Source organism: Bombina bombina, chromosome 1 (assembly GCF_027579735.1).
Source record: "Bombina bombina isolate aBomBom1 chromosome 1, aBomBom1.pri, whole genome shotgun sequence".
Classification (NCBI taxonomy): domain Eukaryota; kingdom Metazoa; phylum Chordata; class Amphibia; order Anura; family Bombinatoridae; genus Bombina; species Bombina bombina.
The window spans coordinates 955,628,893-955,650,344 of NC_069499.1; the positions used below are offsets into that span (position 1 = coordinate 955,628,893).

General features: G+C 38.7%; 1 protein-coding gene across 1 annotated transcript in view; it reads right to left on the minus strand.

Moving 5' to 3' along the window:
- LOC128661976 (piezo-type mechanosensitive ion channel component 2-like) overlaps window positions 1-21,452 on the minus strand; it is a 407,133-nt gene that overhangs the window by 336,348 nt on the left and 49,333 nt on the right. The window contains exons 6-9 of the mRNA XM_053716001.1: window positions 19,438-19,651; window positions 10,758-10,947; window positions 5,981-6,073; window positions 3,145-3,268 (exon numbers count right to left, since the gene is read on the minus strand). Coding sequence (XP_053571976.1) covers window positions 3,145-3,268; window positions 5,981-6,073; window positions 10,758-10,947; window positions 19,438-19,651 — 621 coding nt within the window. The remainder of the gene's footprint in view (window positions 1-3,144; window positions 3,269-5,980; window positions 6,074-10,757; window positions 10,948-19,437; window positions 19,652-21,452) is intronic.

Sequence of the window (21,452 nt, forward strand, 5' to 3'; positions counted from 1 at the left end):
AATCAGATTCAAGTTCAATCCTATTGGCTGATCCAATCAGCCAATCAGATTCAAGTTCAATCCTATTGGCTGATCCAATCAGCCAATCAGATTGAGCTTGCATTCTATTAGCTGTTCCGATCAGCCAATAGAATGCAAGCTCAATCTGATTGGCTGATTGGATCAGCCAATCGGATTGAACTTGAATCTGATTGGCTGATTCCATCAGCCAATCAGATTATTCCTACCTTAATTCCGATTGGCTGATAGAATCCTATCAGCCAATCGGAATTCGAGGGACGCCATCTTGGATGACGTCCCTTAAAGGAACCGTCATTCGTCGGGAGTTCGTCGTGGAGGAAGGATATTCCGCGTCGGCGGGATGAAGATGGAGCCGGAAGAAAGAAGATTGAAGATGCCACTTGATAGAAGACTTCAGCCGGATGATGGACCTCTTCAGCCCCCGCTTGGATGAAGACTTCAGCCGGATGATGGACCTCTTCAGCCCCCGCTTGGATGAAGACTTCAGCCAGTTGATGGACCTCTTCAGCCCCCGCTTGGATGAAGACTTCAGCCGGATGATGGACCTCTTCAGCGCCACGCTTGGATGAAGACATCGCCCGGATTGGATGAAGAATTCGGCTCGGCTGAGTGAAGACGACTCAAGGTAGGAAGATCTTCAGGGGGGTAGTGTTAGGTTTATTTAAGGGGGGTTTGGGTTAGAGTAGGGGTATGTGGGTGGTGGGTTTTAATGTTGGGGGGGGGTGTATTTTTATTTTACAGGCAAAAGAGCTGTTTTCTTTGGGGCATGCCCCGCAAAAGGCCCTTTTAAGGGCTGGTAAGGTAATAGAGCTGGTATCTTTTTAATGTAGAATAGGGTAGGGAAGTTTTTTATTTTGGGGGGCTTTGTTATTTTATTAGGGGGCTTAGAGTAGGTGTAATTAGCTTAAAATTGTTGTAATATTTTTATAATGTTTGTAAATTATTTTTTTATTTTTTGTAACAGTTCTTTTTTTATTTTTTGTACTTTAGTTAGTGTATTTATTTGTATTTATTTGTAGGTATTTGTATTTAATTTATTTAATGATAGTGTAGTGTTAGGTTTAATTGTAACTTAGGTTAGGATTTATTTTACTGGTAATTTTGTATTTCTTTTAGCTAGGTAGTTATTAAATAGTTAATAACTATTTAATAACTATTGTACCTAGTTAAAATAAATACAAAGTTACCTGTAAAATAAATATAAATCCTAAAATAGCTACAATGTAATTATTAACTACATTGTAGCTATCTTAGGGTTTATTTTACAGGTAAGTATTTAGTTTTAAATAGGATTCATTTATTTAATGATAGTGTAGTGTTAGGTGTAATTGTAACTTAGGTTAGTTTTTATTTTACAGGTAAATTTCTCTTTATTTTATCTAGGTAGCTATTAAATAGTTAATAACTATTTAATAGCTATTTTACCTAGTTAAAATAAATTGAAAGTTGCCTGTAAAATAAAAATGAATCCTAAGATAGCTACAATATAATTATTATTTATATTGTAGCTATATTAGGGTTTATTTTAAAGGTAAGTATTTAGTTTTAAATAGGATTAATTTAGTTAATAAGAGAAATATTATTTAGATTTATTTAATTAATATTTAAGTTAGGGGGGTGTTAGGGTTAGTGTTAGACTTAGGTTTAGGGGTTAATAATTTAATTACAGTAGTGGCGGTGTAGGGGGGGCAGGATAGGGGTTAATAAATGTATTACAGTGGCGGCGGTGTAGGGGGGGCAGGATAGGGGTTAATAAATGTATTATAGGTGGTGACGGTGTAGGGGAGGCAGGATAGGGGTTAATAAATTTATTATAGGTGGCGACGGTGTAGGGGGGCAGATTAGGGGTTAATAAGTTTAATATAGGTTGTGGCGGGGTCCGGGAGCGGCGGTTTAGGGGTTAAACTATTTATTTAGTTGCGGCGAGGTCCGGGATCTGCAGGATAGGGGTTAATAACTTTATTATAGGTGGCAGCGGTATGGGGGGGCAGGATAGGGGTTACTAGGTATAATGTAGGTGGCGGCGGGGTCTAGGAGTTGCGGCGGGGTCTAGGAGCGGCGGTTTAGGGGTTAATAACTTTATTTAGTTGCGGGGGGCTCCGGGGGCACCGGTATAGGGGGTAGAACAGTGTAGTTAGTGTGGGTGCTTAGTGACAGGCTAGCAATAAAGCTGGGAAAAAGCCGAAGAGCAACGAGATTGGATGAGTGATAACTCTCACAGTCCGCTGCTCATCGCCCCGTACTTGGTGCGCGTCTTTTTGACAGCTTTATTGATAACTTAGGCAAAATTTTGCAGGTCAGCGGCGGCGATGGTAGGCGAGCTTAGGCGGGCGTATTGAACCAGCGAAGGCAGGTAAAGTAGACGGCTTGATAACTAGGCCCCATAGTGTAAACGTATTCTGTAGCCCTTTGGTGCATGATTATAGATGGTTCCGCCCATGAGTTACCATTTGGTGTACACTACCTTTATGCAAGGTGATCTACTGGAAAGTTGAGCTTGTAAGCTAATATGCTAAATGATGTACATTTTGAGAGATAAGATGGGGATTGTGATACCTTTATCTAGTGTTAAATGTTCAAAAATATGTAAATCCTTATAGCGTTTAGATGAGCTTTAACTAATTATTAAACGCAAAATGTAATGCCTAATAAAAGATTTCATTTTGGATAGTAATTTAAATGCTGTAATGTACTTTCCTGCTTTTTGTGTCCACTTTTCCTGTGATTTAAAGCTAAAAATATTTTTTTGCAAAGATTCTGGAGTGTATCCAGTAGTACCTAGAATTATATATCTGCAACATGCTAGATAGTGTCTACTGGATCAGTGAGGGGCTTATTTATCTGTTCCTAATTGGATACAGCAAAAGGGATACGATAAATATACAAGACATTTTTTATGAAGTCTGTTTCTGGACTTCAAACTATGCTATGCAGTGCTAAGCAGTGCTTGATTGTTGTTATTCAGTTTGCATAAATAGAAAAAACAAATGTCCATTTAAGTCTGGTAAACATCTACTAGCTTGTTGGTTACACATTTATAAGAATAAAATATCATGCAAATGATTGGTTAGGGTCACAACATTCAATATCATATAATGTCATAATAATAATATACAGCAATACCTGACCCAATAGGGCTGTCTGCATCCTCAGGATAAACTGGCACTGAGTAATCAGTCTGGCTCTGTGGAAGCTCACACTGCAAGAGAGGCAGCTCCTGCCAGCCATTATGGGACAAATAAACAGGCTGAGTTGTAGAGATGGACAGAAGAGAGAGATGAGAACAGAGGTTGTTATCAATAAATCACAGCTGTATTATTAGCATTGTGTACATAACACTTTTTTACATCTGTTCAGTGTTGTCAGTAATGGTTCTAGAGTGCTGCTATGTACCCCATTCATCACTGTAGCACCCCCCTAAACTTCAAAGGTTACAGCTGCCCTGAATCTGCAAAGTTGTTGCTACAAGGTTGTTGCCATTTTTTTACAAATCCACTTCTCTACACAGAGCATGAAAAGAAACAGAAGAGCGAGAATTTAAAAAAAGTGTTAACAGGCAGTAAAATATAAGGTTTCCCACAAATTCTCTCTCTGCACATCCTGATGTCTAGCTATGTGGCCCTCAAATGTTATGGTTTAGAACCACCCTTGCATACATGTCTTATTTACTCATATAGATGACATCTGTATACAACATCAGACTCACCAGAAATTAACTTAGAACCCCAAAGTTGGGTGGATAGAACCAGATGTTTTCTTTTTTTGCATGTATAAAATGTTTTTAACTGAACAGTCTCTAAAAGTTTGTCTTTCAAGTCCTCTTTAATGAAAGATGAACCTCAAATGTACTGAAACATAATCCTCGAAAATACCCATCATGCAAGAACTGAGAAACACTATGACAAAGCATCCAAGACTAAATAGCATGCTGTGTATTTAGAACATGTTCTTACTTTGAGCAGGGATTGCATTAATACTGGAATATTCTTTTCAGAAATGTGACTCATTAGCCAGGCCACCAGTCATAATTTCTAAAGTTCAACAGAAATCATTCATAGAGGTTCCACTGTGTCCAAGGGACTGTATGCACATGTTTATCCTCCGAGATTTATTTTTGGGGTGTGTGTGCTATAATAAGAGGCACAGGTCATTGCTGTCTCTCCTGCCCCTTGTCCTTCCTTCTCTGTGGTGGCCGCTGTGTTAAAGAGACTCTAAGTCGTTTTTGTCCTCCCCCCTGGAGGTGTATTTTTTAGGTCTGTGTACTATAATCAAATGCCTACCTAGTTCAGTAATTCTGCTGCCTTCTGCTTCCTCTCCTTCTCATGTCCTTTGTGCTCTGTGGTGGTCATCATTAGTCCATGCCAAATCATTATGGAACTGCTAGCCACTGTATCCAAGGGACTCTAGGCACATGTTTGTCCCCCATCCTTGAAGGTGTATTTTTGGGATTAGTGTACCAAAGCCCTTCCTAATACAGTAATTCTGCCACCTACTGCTGCCTCTCCTGCTCCTGCCCTTCTTGCTCTGTGGTGGTCATCTGTCAATGCCAAATCTTTAGGGAACTGCTGATCACTTTGTCCAAAGGACTCTAGGCATGTGGTGTATTTTTGAGGTTTATGTACTATTATTATCAGAAGCCTAGTTTAGTAATTCTGCTGCTTGCTGCTGCCTCTCCTGCTCTTCTCTGAATTGAGTCTCCAAGGATAACTATTAACTACAAACTTGTTATGGAGCAGATGTGTGAGAAAGTGAGGATTACTGGTACTTTAATATGAGGAAATTCAAAAAGAATGAGAGAGTTGAAAAAAATAAGATAGTACAGAAAGGTTGTACTGGTGGAAAGTAAGAGGTTAGAAGGGGTAAGACAATAGGGTGGTGAAAAAAGGTAATCAGTGAACGAAAGTCTTTCCTGAATATTCTGACAAACCGAAAAATCTGAACCAAATCTTTAAGATAAATTTATTTATTTCCCCAAGGCACATCGGTGTAGTATTGGTTGGCGTTTTTATGCACCTTTTAATTGTTTTATACCATATTTGATTGTGATTGGTGACTATACACTATTGGATATCAGTGACTCTTATCTCCTATGGGAATATTACAAGGGACTATCGCATATGATTGAAGGAGGTCCGGATTGTAAGTGACATCTGATCCCACTGAGATTTCCACAGACTGATCACCATCTTTTACGTGTCTTCACATACCTCATATGTTTGAGGGCCTCTAGTGAGAGTGTGCAATCGTGTTTCAATAAATATATGTTGTTTTTCTATACTACACTTAGAGGGGTTTGCGCCTCTTTCTTTTTGTGTTTTCTACATGTCTAATTATTATCCACCAGTCTCTTTAGTTGTACTAGAAATTGAAATTTAATTGAAAGTTGCAAATCCATTTACAGAAGAATGTCTTTAGAAGGGTCTTATATAGCACCTGACCCATCTAACTATATGAATTATCTTACCTAAAAGATACATCTGTCCTCTCACATAAAGAATACTCTTTCTATAAATATTTTGTTCTTCAAATATACTAAGTTGCAGAATTCTGAAGTATGGTAGATGTTTTGATCCATCAGTGGGTCTTCTCCTAAAAAGTTACTTGCTGAGAATATTGCCGATAGTAAAAGGTAACAAAACCTTATACCCTTTGTTCTACAAGTAATGTCAGAAGTGTGAAAGATTAAAGAGATTGTCATTTTCTCCTTTCATGGCAAACCTAAAAAACTGTTAATGGGTGCAAGAAATGAGTATATAGAAGTATGTATCCTTGATCTCTCTACTGAGGAAGCACTTAAAAATTAATAGTCTCCCCATCACTACAAATAGAGCATTTTCTAAGATAAAAAATGTACCCTTTAAATAACACCAGCTGCCAAAAATTGTGTGCTATTCTGGTGTAATTTGTTTTCTTATGTAGCTATGAGACACTACGGTCATCATTTTAGGTCAGTACTTACTTGTATCATTTCAGCATTTGCCATCCAGAGCATCCCATCCAACTGCTGAGTCTCCATTGAGGATTTATTCTTTTCAGTAACTGCAGGATCCTCCTGAGATAATAGCAGAAGGAATATAAACCACTGTTAAGTAAAGATTATATGCTTACCTTTTTAATATAGAAAATATTATAACATAATGGTCCAAACATCTCACAGAATGCATGTTCTAATGTACACCATATTAACCCTTTAAAGACTAATCAGTCAGGGGACATTCAATAACCAAAGGGCTGTTTTTAGCTGCCAATAGAAAGTAGACACCATAACATGTGCTCTTAATGTTTTACATCACTCTTTGGCTTCCTGTTGATGAAACCTTGTACATACAAGGAACTGAATCGCCACTCAATAAAACACTGTGGCCTAGATTTAGAGTTGGGCGGTAGCCGTGAAAACCAGCGTTAGAGGCTCCTAACGCTGGTTTTAGGCTACCGCCGGTATTTGGAGTCAGTCAGGAAAGGGTCTAACGCTCACTTTCCAGCCGCGACTTTTCCATACCGCAGATCCCCTTACGTCATTTGTGTATCCTATCTTTTCAATGGGATCTTTCTAACTCCGGTATTTAGAGTCGTGGCTGAAGTGAGCGTTAGAAATCTAACGACAAAACTCCAGCCGCAGAAAAAAGTCAGTAGTTAAGAGCTTTCTGGGCTAACGCCGGTTTATAAAGCTCTTAACTACTGTGCTCTAAAGTACACTAACACCCATAAACTACCTATGTACCCCTAAACCGAGGTCCCCCCACATCGCCGCCACTATATTTAAATTTTTTAACCCCTAATCTTCTGCTCCGTACACTGCCGCCAACTACATTATCTCTATGTACCCCTAATCTGCTGCCCCTAACACCGCCGACCCCTATATTATATTTATTAACCCCTAATCTGCCGCCCCCGCTATCGCTGACCCCTGCATATTATTATTAACCCCTAATCTACCGCGCCGTACACCACCGCCACCTACATTATAGCTATGTACCCCTAATCTGCTGCCCCTAACACCGCCGACCCCTATATTATATTTATTAACCCCTAATCTGCCCCCCTCAACGTCGCCTCCACCTGCCTACACTTATTAACCCCTAATCTGCCGAGCGGACCGCACCGCTATTATAATAAAGTTATTAACCCCTAATCCGCCTCACTCCCGCCTCAATAACCCTATAATAAATAGTATTAACCCCTAATCTGCCCTCCCTAACATCGCCGACACCTAACTTAAATTATTAACCCCTAATCTGCCGACCTAATCTCGCCGCTACTGTAATACATGTATTAACCCCTAAAGCTAAGTCTAACCCTAACACTAACACCCCCCTAAATTAAATATAATTTAAATCTAACAAAATAAATTAACTCTTATTAAATAAATTATTCCTATTTAAAGCTAAATACTTACCTGTAAAATAAACCCTAATATAGCTACAATATAAATTATAATTATATTATAGCTATTTTAGGATTTATATTTATTTTACAGGTAACTTTGTATTTATTTTAACTAGGTACAATAGCTATTAAATAGTTAAGAACTATTTAATAGCTAAAATAGTTAAAATAATTACAAATTTACCTGTAAAATAAATCCTAACCTAAGTTACAATTAAACCTAACACTACACTATCAATAAATAAATTAAATAAAATACCTACAATTACCTACAATTAAACCTAACACTACACTATCAATAAATGAATTAAATACAATACCTACAAATAACTACAATTAAATAAACTAACTAAAGTACAAAAAATAAAAAAGAACTAAGTTACAAAAAATAAAAAAATATTTACAAACATTAGAAAAATATTACAACAATTTTAAACTAATTACACCTACTCTAAGCCCCCTAATAAAATAACAAAGCCCCCCAAAATAAAAAAAATCCCTACCCTATTCTAAATTAAAAAAGTTCAAAGCTCTTTTACCTTACCAGCCCTGAACAGGGCCCTTTGCGGGGCATGCCCCAAGAAATTCAGCTCTTTTGCCTGTAAAAAAACACATACAATACCCCCCCCCAACATTACAACCCACCACCCACATACCCCTAATCTAACCTAAACCCCCCTTAAATAAACCTAACACTAAGCCCCTGAAGATCTTCCTACCTTATCTTCACCTCACCGGGTATCACCGATCGGTCCTGGCTCCAAAATCTTCATCCAACCCAAGCGGGGGCTGGCGATCCATAATCCTGCGGCTGAAGAGGTCCAGAAGAGGTTCCAAAGTCTTCATCCTATCCGGGAAGAAGAGGCGATCCAGACCGGCAACCATCTTGATCCAAGCGGCATCTTCTATCTTCATCCAATGAGGAACGGCTCCATCGTGAAGACCTCCAGCGCGGACCAATCTTCTTCCAACGACGTCCAACTGAAGAATGACGGTTCCTTTAAGGGACGTCATCCAAGATGGCGTCCCTCGAATTCCGATTGGCTGATAGGATTCTATCAGCCAATCGGAATTAAGGTAGGAAAATTCTGATTGGCTGATGGAATCAGCCAATCAGATTCAAGTTCAATCCGATTGGCTGATCTAATCAGCCAATCAGATTGAACTCGCATTCTATTGGCTGTTCCGATCAGCCAATAGAATGCGAGCTCAATCTGATTGGCTGATCGGATCGGCCAATTGGATTAAACTTGAATCTGATTGGCTGATTCCATCAGCCAATCAGAATTTTCCTACCTTAATTCCGATTGGCTGATAGAATCCTATCAGCCAATCGGAATTCGAGGGACGCCATCTTGGATGACGTCCTTTAAAGGAACCGTCATTCTTCAGTTGGACGTCGTCGGAAGAAGATTGGTCCGCGCTGGAGGTCTTCACGATGGAGCCGTTCCTCATCGGATGAAGATAGAAGATGCCACTTGGATCAAGATGGTTGCCGGTCTGGATCGCCTCTTCTTCCCAGATAGGATGAAGACTTTGGAGCCTCTTCTGGACCTGTTCAGCCTCAGGATTATGGATCGCCAGCCCCCGCTTGGGTTGGATGAAGATTTTGGAGCCAGGACCGATCGGTGATACCCGGTGAGGTGAAGATAAGGTAGGAAGATCTTCAGGGGCTTAGTGTTAGGTTTATTTAAGGGGGGTTTGGGTTAGATTAGGGGTATGTGGGTGGTGGGTTGTAATGTTGGGGGGGGGGGTATTGTATGTGTTTTTTTACAGGCAAAAGAGCTGAATTTCTTGGGGCATACCCCGCAAAGGGCCCTGTTCAGGGCTGGTAAGGTAAAAGAGCTTTGAACTTTTTAAATTTAGAATAGGGTAGGGCATTTTTTTATTTTGGGGGGCTTTGTTATTTTATTAGGGGGCTTAGAGTAGGTGTAATTAGTTTAAAATTGTTGTAATATTTTTCTAATGTTTGTAAATATTTTTTTATTTTTTGTAACTTAGTTCTTTTTTATTTTTTGTACTTTAGTTAGTTTATTTAATTGTAGTTATTTGTAGGTATTGTATTTAATTCATTTATTTATAGTGTAGTGTTAGGTTTAATTGTAGGTAATTGTAGGTATTTTATTTAATTTATTTATTGATAGTGTAGTGTTAGGTTTAATTGTAACTTAGGTTAGGATTTATTTTGCAGGTAAATTTGTAATTATTTTAACTATTTTAGCTATTAAATAGTTCTTAACTATTTAATAGCTATTGTACCTGGTTAAAATAAATACAAAGTTACCTGTAAAATAAATATAAATCCTAAAATAGCTATAATATAATTATAATTTATATTGTAGCTATATTAGGATTTATTTTACAGGTAAGTATTTAGCTTTAAATAGGAATAATTTATTTAATAAGAGTTAATTTATTTCGTTAGATTTAAATTATATTTAACTTAGGGGGGTGTTAGTGTTAGGGTTAGACTTAGCTTTAGGGGTTAATACATTTATTAGAATAGCGGTGAGCTCCAGTTGGCAGATTAGGGGTTAATGTTTGAAGTTAGGTGTCGGCGATGTTAGGGAGGGCAGATTAGGGGTTAATACTATTTATTATAGGGTTATTGAGGCGGGAGTGAGGCGGATTAGGGGTTAATAACTTTATTATAATAGCGGTGCGGTCCGCTCGGCAGATTAGGGGTTAATAAGTGTAGGCAGGTGGAGGCGACGTTGTGGGGGGCAGATTAGGGGTTAATAAATATAATATAGGGGTCGGCGGTGTTAGGAGCAGCAGATTATGGGTACATAGGGATAATGTAAGTAGCGGCGGTTTACGGAGCGGCAGATTAGGGGTTAAAAAAATATGCAGGGGTCAGCGATAGCGGGGGCGGCAGAATAGGGGTTAATAAGTGTAAGGTTAGGGGTGTTTAGACTCGGGGTACATGTTAGAGTGTTAGGTGCAGACGTAGGAAGTGTTTCCCCATAGCAAACAATGGGGCTGCGTTAGGAGCTGAACGCGGCTTTTTTGCAGGTGTTAGGTTTTTTTTCAGCTCAAACTGCCCCATTGTTTCCTATGGGGGAATCGTGCACGAGCACGTTTTTGAAGCTGGCCGCGTCCATAAGCACCGCTGGTATCGAGAGTTGAAGTTGCGGTAAATATGCTATACGCTCCTTTTTTGGAGCCTAACGCAGCCATTCTGTGAACTCTAAATACCAGCGGTATTTAAAAGGTGCGGCCAGAAAAAAGCCAGCATAGCTAACGCAGCCCTTTGGCCGCAGAACTCTAAATCTAGGCGTGTGTTATTATACTTAATAGTCAATAGTAAATCAGTTCAACTTCATCTTTTGTGGGTGCTCGTATGATACCAACTCACAAATCTTTCCATTCCGTACCATTGGAATATTTGCCCACTGTTGCAGCAACATGATGAGGAGGTAATACATGATCAGTAGGACAAATGGGTTCAGGAACACTGGCCAGTTCAGACCATCATGAAGCTTGATGACCCAAGTTGCTGTTTCATTGGTTCTAATAATAGCAGTCATCCCAAAAAGCCTGAAAAATGAAGATAACAGTGAACTTATTTTTATAAATTTGGAAGTCAATATTGTTACAGTTTAAAGAAACATTAAAGGGGCATTTAGTGGAAAAACTCTGGGCCCAATTACGTGTGATACAGGTTTATCATGGATGTTTGTGCATGTCAGAAGGAGCGCACGCATTGCAAGTTGAAAGTAAATGCAATCGCGATTTACGCCAGAATGATCACTGTGACCTCAAAATTCTTGTTAATTGTTACGTGAGAGAAAAAAGTTGCACAATACACATCAAAAATACATTTAACAGTACAGTTACACTAATAATAACACCATCTGATAAAAATTATTTAAAAAAATATTGTACAAAAAAGTTATAAGGGCTCAAAGATATGAGGTCTAAGGTGTTAGAAAAAAAGGTATGCAAAGTGCTTTCACATAGGGATACATACATATACATGTCTAAATATGTATATGCATGTATGTACAGTCATGGCCAAAAATATTGGCACTCCTGCATTTCTGTCAGATAATGCACCACTTCGCCCAGAAAATTGTTGCAATTACAAATGTTTAGGCATTCTCGTGTTTATTTATTTTGTTTGTATTGGTACTGGAGAAAATTATTGGCACCTTCTCAAAATTGTAAGAAATAATTGCATTCCAAGCTTGTGATGCTCCTGTAATTTGTAATTAAATTCACCTGTATCAATTAACAGGTGCTGTCAATATAGAAATAACACCGGCAACCAGTTAAAATTGCGAAAAATTGATTTAACCTTTCTGTTGTGTGTCTCTTTGTGCCACAATGAGCATGGAGAAGAGAAAGAGCAGCAAAGAATTGTCTGAGGATTTGAGAACAAAAATTGTGGATAAGCACGGACTATCTCAAGGTTACAAGTCCATCTCCAGATATCTTAATGTTCCTGTGTCCACTATGCGCAACATTGTTGAAAGATAAAACTTGATCAAAGATTGCAATGGATTGTTTGAATGGTGGATAAAGAACCTCAATCAACTTCCAGAAAAATTCAAGCTGACCTTCAGGCACAGGGTACAAATGTGTCAGCTCGCACTATACGTCGCCATCTGATTGAAAAGGGACGCTATGGTAGGAGACCCAGAAGGACCCCATTGCTGACACAGAAACATGAGGAAGCCACAATCCTTTTGGAAGAATGTGCTGTGGACAGATGAAGCAAAATTACAGCTTTTTGTTAAAGCCCATCATTCTACTGTTTTCAGAAAAAGAAATGAGGCTTTTAACAAAAATAATACAGTCCCTACAGTCAAATATGGTGGAGGTTCACTGATGCTTTGGGGTTGTTTTGCTGCTTCAGGCACTGGATGTCTTGACTGTGTGCATGGAATTATGAAATCTGAAGGTGCAATGTAGGGCCCAGTGTCAGAAAGTTGGGTCTCCGTCAGAGGTCATGGATCTTGCAGCAGGACAATGACCCAAAGCACAAGTTAAAAAGCACCCAGAAATGGTTTAAGACAAAGTGCTAGAGAGTGCATAGAGAACCTGTGGAGAGACCTCAAAACAGCAGTGGGGAAAAGGAACCTTTCCAATCTGAGAGACCTGGAGCAGTTGGCAAAAAAAGAGTGGTCCAAAAATCCAGTAGCGAGGTGTAAGAAACTCATTGATGGTCACAGGAAGCGATTGATTTCAGTTATTTTTTTCCAAGGGGTGTGCTACCAAATATTAGATTGAGGGTGCCAATAATTTTGTCCAATCCATTTTTGGAGTTTTGCATGGAATGTGTCAGATTAGGCTTTTTTCTCCACTTGTTTGTGTCATACCAATACAAACAAACAAAAATAAACATGAGAATGCCTAATAATTTGTAATTTCAACAATTTTCTGGGCAAAGTGGTGCATTACCTGACAGAAATGCAGGGGTGCCAATATTTTTGGCCATGACTGTATATATATATATATACGGTATATATATATATATATATATATATATATATGTGTGTGTGTGCGTGCGTTTACATATGTATTTATAAATGTATTTACAGACATATATAAACACAGAACTACATATGTATACATATGTATACATATATAAGTATATATATAAGTGCATTGGAGCCCACTGCAGTCAGTAGATGAAAGCAGGAAAAAGCATATTTATACAATATTCATAAAAGTGTTATACTGTGTATTTCCTATAAATATTTCACATTCCAATGTTCTGCACATAGCAGAATATGTTCTATGTTTTTTTAATACATATTCCTATATATATCTGTATGTATATATATATATATATATATATATATATATACTGTATATACTGTATATACCTATATATAATCATATACAGTATATATATATATATATATATATATATGGTATGATATATATATATATATATATATATATATATATATATATATATATATATATATATATATATTGTACCACAGCATCAGCAGATATATATAGAAATATGTATTTATGAACAAATAGAGCATATTCTGCTATGTAAAGAACATTGGAATGTGAAATCTTCATATTTTCTTGTCGGGTTAGTGCACTTCAGAAAATGTGATCAGGTTTGTGCACGGGTAGGGTGTTAGCTTTTTACCACTATTATTGACTTCTATGAGGGAATATGTTAAAGGTATATGAAACCCACATTTTTTCTTGAATGATTCAGATAGAGCATGCAATTTTAAACAACTTGCTAATTTACTCATATTATCAGTTTTCTTCGTTCTCTGTGTATCTTTATTTAAAAAACAGGAATTTAAGCTTAGAAGCCGGCCCATTTTTGGTTCAGCACCTAAGTAGCATTACCAAGGGTGCTGAACCACCAAAAATGCTGATTTGCTGTTGTTTTATTCTCAACTTGCAGCTGGACAGTAGCTAAAGGTTAACTGTTCACAGAGCACTTACTCTTGTGAGCTAAAACATTTCTGAGGCAAAATATTTTCCTGTTTTACATACTTTTCTTACTTTTTTTACTTTTTTGTTCAGGTGATATTTTCTTGTCAACTTTTTACAGTTACGTTGCATCACTTTCAAGTGATTTAGTATATGGGTAATATGTCCCTTTAACTAAAGTGTCCAAAACTTTTTTAGAATACCCTATACTTTAAATGAATAGTGCAGATTGCGGTATTAGAGCTCTCATTGTGCTTATATTATAAGTGGTAAATTAAGTGTTGCACAATCCAAAATACCGCTGTAAAATTTAGAGCTTTTTAAAACCTACACCATTTTTATTAATAATATAGCACAGAACTATATGCTCACTATCGGCTAAGCTAAAGTGAAACGAAACATAAATTTTACTACGCACTACTATAGTCTTTTATGCAAAGGATTTAGCAAACTCATGCAGTTAGCTTGCCCTTGATTATTGCTCTAGTGATAAAAAATAACAACCTCTTTACCCAAAAAGACATATATATATAAATGGGCCAGCTCCTAAGCTTTATATTCCTGCTTTTTAAATAAAGATAGCAAGAGAACAAAGAAAAATTGATAATAGGATAAAATAGAAAGTTGCTTAAAATTGCATGCTCTATCTGAATCATTAAAGAAAAAATTTGGATTAAGTGTCCCTTTAACACCTGACATTTTCCTGCACTTGTAAAATTAAAAGAAGTATGTCAACATATTGAAAAATGTATGCCATTATCACATTACACCAGACAGACAAATGGTTCTACTCTTTGCGGCTCACAATTGTCAATTCAACTTTTGGGCTTTGTTTAAGACACTTTTTTTCTCACCTCTCCAAAAATGGTTGTCCAGTAATAAAGTCTGTCAGTAAATGCTGCCTCACTTCTCGCATTTGCGGGCAGACAGTTTCGCTGCCTAGGAATTTTGTCTGCCCTCAGTATAATAAATAGGGCTCTTTGTCTTGAATTCTTTAGTGAGATTTTACTGCTTTTACAGATCAGCAGATGCTAATCCTTAAATAACTCTGGCCAAATCCTTGAAAGTCAACAATATGCTGTTATATTGTAAATGTTAACATTTAAGAAAATTTCAGACTGTACATTCTATGTTGTAAGCAATGAGGATTTCCTTATTTGCAGTACTTAGCAATAATTGAAACTGCGGTCTTCAATCCGCACAATCTTATACGATCAGGCTGATTGACACCCCATGCTAGCGGCAGATTGGCTGCAAAACTGCAGGGGGCGGCATTGCACAAGCAGTTCACCAGAACTGCTTGTGCAATGATAAATGCCGACAGCATATGCTGTCGCCATTTATCGATATGCGGCGGACATGATACACTACAACGTATCATGCGCGTCCGCACTTTAGTAAATCGGCCCCCATTTGTGCTCTATCCAAGCTCATTATCAACTCTTTATTTTTATCATTTTCATTTGGGTTATTTAGTCTACTTGTTGAATATTGACTGCCAATGTATTGTCTGTGCATTGAAAATTCCCGCGGTCAAGTACTTTCATAAACAAATCTTCAAAATTAAGCAGGTTTTCTTTAGAGATTCAATTTCATTGTCTTGTTGGATGGAATTTCCCATGATTATTTCATACCTCCCGAAATTTTGGATGCCTTCTGTGACTTGGATGACTATACTGTGTAGGGGACCTTGGGTGTTCTGTAAGTAGAGCTATGACCAAAAGGGGCGAAAGCCAGGATGCACTGTCAGATGCTTTTTTTTGTGATATAGGTAGGGTTGGGTGGACAATGGGTGAGCATGGTACTGGTCATGGGTGGAGTCTGGTCTGTCCTTGGCTTCAGTTTGGAAACTGTGGGAAGAAAGTGGGGAGAGAGCTCGCAAACCATGACAATCCAATATGCTAAATAGCTGTGAGCTCTGATATTTCCATTTCTTAGCACATTGTACACAAATTTATTGAACATTTATTCAATGAATATAAAACAGCCACATTTACTGTAGATGATAGAGGGTTATGAAAAGTGTAGGATGGATCTTTACCTCCCTACTGATGAAACTCTGAAATTGGAATCAGGGTATTAAGATAAATAACTTCATATTTACAATTGAGGACACACATATGTCATGTTCAGCAAATTAGCTGAATAGTAGTTAATGAGTCTCTTAACGTATGGTGACCATCCTTTTCATTTAAAGAGACATTCAACTAAAAAATATATACACATGAAAAAGCAGAAAATAAATATGGTGAAACAGAAATGAACAAGTCATACCAAGAAATAGATACCTCCTTGACCGACAACTACAACATTGCTGTACATATATACACCTCTGCACTGTTAAAAAATATTGTTATATTTAGAAAAGGAACATTTAGTTTTACAATACTTTCTATTAGATACAACAAGCCAAACAAGCACTTTGATTTCCATTAAAAGAGAGAGCTTATGAAATGCCTACTACAAGGCCGTATTACTCGTATTACTATTACATATCAACCAACCCAGTTTGCATTATGCACTCCACCTTAATTGTGGGGGACGAGTTTTGAAAATGTTATTTATTTTAATTTTAGGTAGTAAAACTTTTCCTGCACTGTGAACAGCTTCTTTTTCATTTGATACCTTTACAAAGTGTTTACTGTGATTTCATTAGGACAACTTTAAAACGAAAATATATCCAAATCTATTTATTTACTACATACAATTCAAACACATATTAATAATTCTTCATTTTTTGCCAGCATTCACATTACATTTTGAAATTACTTAGCTATAGTAAATTGAAAGTGAATGATTTATGTATATTTAAGTATAATACTGTCAGGGTGCCAGGAATCAGACTGAGACGAGAAGTGCAAAAATAATCACACCTTTATTAATAGCAAAAAATAATAAAAAGTCTACAAGTCAAATAACAAGCCAGGAATCAAAACCAGAGCTGGTAGTCAGACGAGCCGAGTCAGGAGCCAAAGCGAATAGTCAGACGAGCCGGAATCAGGAACAAGGAAAACAGCCAGGAACAAGCCAGGGATCAGGAACCAGGAAGGACAGCCAAACTCTCTCACCAACCTGGTAGGAAGGTGCGGGCAGACGCCTACGATCAGCCTGGAACTTTTGGCGCTGCATAGAACGATGAAGGCAATCCTGAATCTGCACCCACGTGGAACGGAGTTGCCAGAGATGCTCCTCCAAAGCCGGAATACCCTGAGACATGAATGAATCGGGCAACAAGGATGGTTGAAACCCATAATTTGCCATGAACGGGGATATCTTGGAGGAAGCATTAATAGCACTATTACGAGCAAACTCTGCCCAAGGTAACAGTTCAGACCAAATATTGTGGTGATCTGAGACATAGCAACGGAGGAACTGTTCCAGAGCTTGATTAGACCATTCCGCAGCCCCATTGGATTGAGGGTGATATGCAGAGGAGAAGGAAATCGTAAGACCGGTGAGGAGGCAACGTACCGGCACGCACCTTGTCAAACACGTCTAGGAACTCTCGGTACTCCTCTGGAAATTGAGGAACCGAAGAAGTGCACAAGACTTTAACTGGTTTCCGAAGACAAGTGGAAATACATTGCGGGGACCACAACAAAATTTCGGACATGCGCCAGTCGAGACTGGGATTGTGCTTTTGGAGCAAGGGATAACCCAGAACAACCGGAAAATGTGGAGAGTTTATCATCTGGAACTGGAGGGTTTCAAAATGGAGAGCCCCAACAGCCATGGACAACGGAGCAGTTTCGTGAGTAACGAGTGCGGGTTGAAGGGGCCTGCCATCAATGGCCTCAATAGCAAGCGGAACGGACCAAGTCAAAACAGGAATGGAGTGCTTTAATATAAAAGCACTGTCAATGAAATAGCCCGCAGCACCGAAATCAACAAGAGCCTGGGTGACTATGGAGGAGTCCACCCAGGAAAGGACAACCGTGACCAAAGATTTCTCCTTAAGCGGTTCCGGGGATGAGGATAAACCACCCAAGGTCTGCCCCCGACAAGACCTTAGGTGTGAGCGTTTCCCGGCCATGTAGGACAAGACTTCAAAAGGTGGCCCTGTAACCCACAATAGAGGCAGAGCCCCTCCCTCCTCCTAAAGGCCCTCTCCGCCGCAGAGAGACACGTGAATCCCAGCTGCATCGGCTAAGCAGTACCTGGTGACTCGGGACCAGGAGGCATGGGAGGAGAGGGAGGCATGGGTGGGAACGAACACGTAGGAGACAACGGAACATGAGGCTTCCGCAAGCACTCCTTGAAAGAGGGCATCTCTCTGAGTCTAATGTCAATTAGGATAAAAAAAGACACCAATACCTTGAGATCCTCTGGTAAATCTGTGGCAGCAACTTTGTCTTTAATCGCATCAGAGAGCCCATGAAAGAAGGCGGCAACAAGGGCTTCATTGTTCCAACCTACCTCTGCGGCAAGCATACGGAACTCAATAGCATACTGAGCAACAGATCTTGTACCTTGCTGAATGGACATGAGTTGTTTAGCAGCAGAGGAGGAGTGAACCGGAGCATCAAATACCCTTCGAAAGGAGGCCACAAATTCAGGGTAATTTGAAATCACAGGTTTATTAGTCTCCCACAAGGGATTAGCACAGGCAAGAGCTGGGACAGAGATTAACGAGATGAGAAATCCCACCTTAGCTCTGTCAGAGGGAAACGCCTGAGGTAACATCTCAAAGTAAATGCCCACCTGGATCAAAAACACTCTGCACTGAATAGGATTGCCTCCATATTGCTGAGGTAGAGGTGCAGAACCGGACATACTCCTGGTAGGCATAGGTGCAGCAGCGGAAACAGGAGCAGCCATAACTTGTGGGACACTTTGGTCCTAATGTGCAGTGCGAGTCAGCAGGGTTTGCAGGGCTAGTGCAAATTGATCCAAGCGGTGATCCTGTACATCCATCCTGGAAATTATGGCAGGTAAAGGTGGATTATTAGGACCATCAGGATTCATGGCCTTTGCGTAATGTCAGGGTGCCAGAATCAGACTGAGACGAGAAGTGCAAAAATAATCACACCTTTATTAATAGCAAAAAATAATAAAAAGTCCACAAGTCAAATAACAAGCCAGGAATCAAAACCAGAGCTGGTAGTCAGACGAGCCGAGTCAGGAGCCAAAGCGAGTAGTCAGACGAGCCAGAATCAGGAACAAGGAAAACAGCAGAGTCAGGAACAAGCCAGGGATCAGGAACCTGCAAGGACGTCAGGCAGCCAGGTAATACACAGAAACTCTCACAAACAGGTCAGAGTCAACGCAAAGGCAAAGCATATTGAACAGAGGCCCTGTCTCACATGGATGATGCACACCAGTCTGGCCATAAAAGGAAGTGCAGGAATTGAGCAGCATCCCCCACAATGCACCATAGTCAGGAAGAGAGGTGAGTAAAATGGCTGCCAGCAGCACATGGCAAACACAACAGGGAAAAAACCCTGACAAATACAATGTTCATTATTAACTTGATTTACTAATCTTTTGTAAAATGATCACTTAAACCTAATTTTCTCTTAAACCATATTTCTAGTACATACAGATATTGTGTTTGTTACATGATTTTTCTTTATTTGTTGTATTTTACCAATGTATGTCTTGCATTGAACTTACCTGGCATATATATCTTGTGGAGGTATCAGTACTTGGAAATAGGGCAGCTGGTAGAGGTAAATGGCAGTCAGGTGACCCGCACTAAATATGGCAGCCATTACACAGAGGCTGCTGAACAGAATAAGGCTCACACTTCGATTGCAAGCCCACCATGAACACAGCCACAGGAAGGTGAAGAAATAGACAGCTGAGGTTACTGAGGGCAGAGTTATACCTGAGAAAGTGAGAATGTGGAAAATTAGTTTGATTTTGGGGGATGGAAATATCATAGCACTACCCTCTGTTCTCAAAAAAAAAAAAGGAGAAATTCTGAGGTGAGTGTCCCTGAATCAAATGTGGAGTAACTTTCACTCTTTGAAAAAATCATGAAGAGAGTGTTACTCAATGGAGTTAGAGATAGATTTTAGACAAGAGAGAACTATCAGGTTGATTAGTACTACATTGTGATACATAATCACCTTTTTTTGCATCAAAACATGGTTAGAGAACAGATAATTACAAATTTCTTATATCTCTTATCTTCTGTTTCAAATATTCCTATTTGCTCTATGTTTTAAACTATTTAAACATTTTAATTTTATATTTATTGACGAAGATTATACAAATGTTGACATCTACTCTCTATTAACAAGAATTAGTAATACAGTAAATCAATTATATACTTGCTTGCATGTCTCAAACAAGTCTGAAATACCATTTCTTGTTTAATATTCCCTAAAATACACTAATTCTACTGCACTACAGAAAAAGTGGGAGTGGCATATAAACAAGCATATTTGTTGTGCCCATTCTTAAATTCTATAACCATGGTAACATAACTCCCTAAAATGCTAGTGATATTGCTCTATACACATTCTTACGCCTAGATTTAGAGTTCTGCGTTAGCCGTCCAAACCAGAGTTAGGGGGTCCTAACGCTGGTTTTGGCCGCCCGCTGGTATTTAGAGTCTTGTAGGTAAGGGTCTAACGCTCACTTTCCAGCCGAGACTTTTCCATACCGCAGATCCCCTTACGTCAATTGTGTTTCCTATATTTTCAATGGGATCTTTCTAACGCTGGTATTTAGAGTCTTGGCTGAAGTGAGCGTTAGAACTCTAATGACAAGACTCCAGCCGCAGAAAAAAGTCAGGAGTTAAGAGCTTTATGGGCTAACGCCGGTTCATATAGCTCTTATCTACTGTGCTCTAAAGTACACTAACACCCATAAACTACCTATGTACCCCTAAACCGAGGTCCCCCACATCGCCGCCACTCTATTAAATTTTTTTAACCCCTAATCTGCCGACCGCACACCGCTGCAACCTACATTATCCCTATGTACCCCTAATCTGCTGCCCCTAACATCGCCGACACCTACATAATATTTATTACCCCTCTAATCTGCCCCCCCCCAATGTTGCCGCTACCTACCTACACTTATTAACCCCTAATCTGCCGACCGGACCTCGCCGCCACTAATAATAAATGTATTAACCCCTAAACCGCCTCACTCCCGCCTCAAAAACCCTATAATAAATAGTATTAACCCCTAATCTGCCCTTCCTAACATCGCCGACACCTAAATTCAAGTATTAACCCCTAATCTGCCGACCGTACCTCGCCGCTACTATAATAAATGTATTAACCCCTAAAGCTAAGTCTAACACTAACACCCCCCTAAGTTAAATATAATTTTTATCTAACAAAATAAATTAACTCTTATTAAATAAATTAATCCTATTTAAAGCTAAATACTTACCTGTAAAATAAACTCTAATATAGCTACAATATAACGAATAATTATATTGTAGCTATTTTAGGATTTATATTTATTTTACAGGCAACTGTGTATTTATTTTAACTAGGTATAATAGCTATTAAATAGTTAATAAATATTTTATAGCTACCTAGTTAAAATAATTACAAAATTACCTGTAAAATAAATCCTAACCTAAGTTACAATTAAACCTAACACTACACTATCAATAAATTAATTAAATAAACTATCTACAATTATCTACAATTAAATCAACTAAA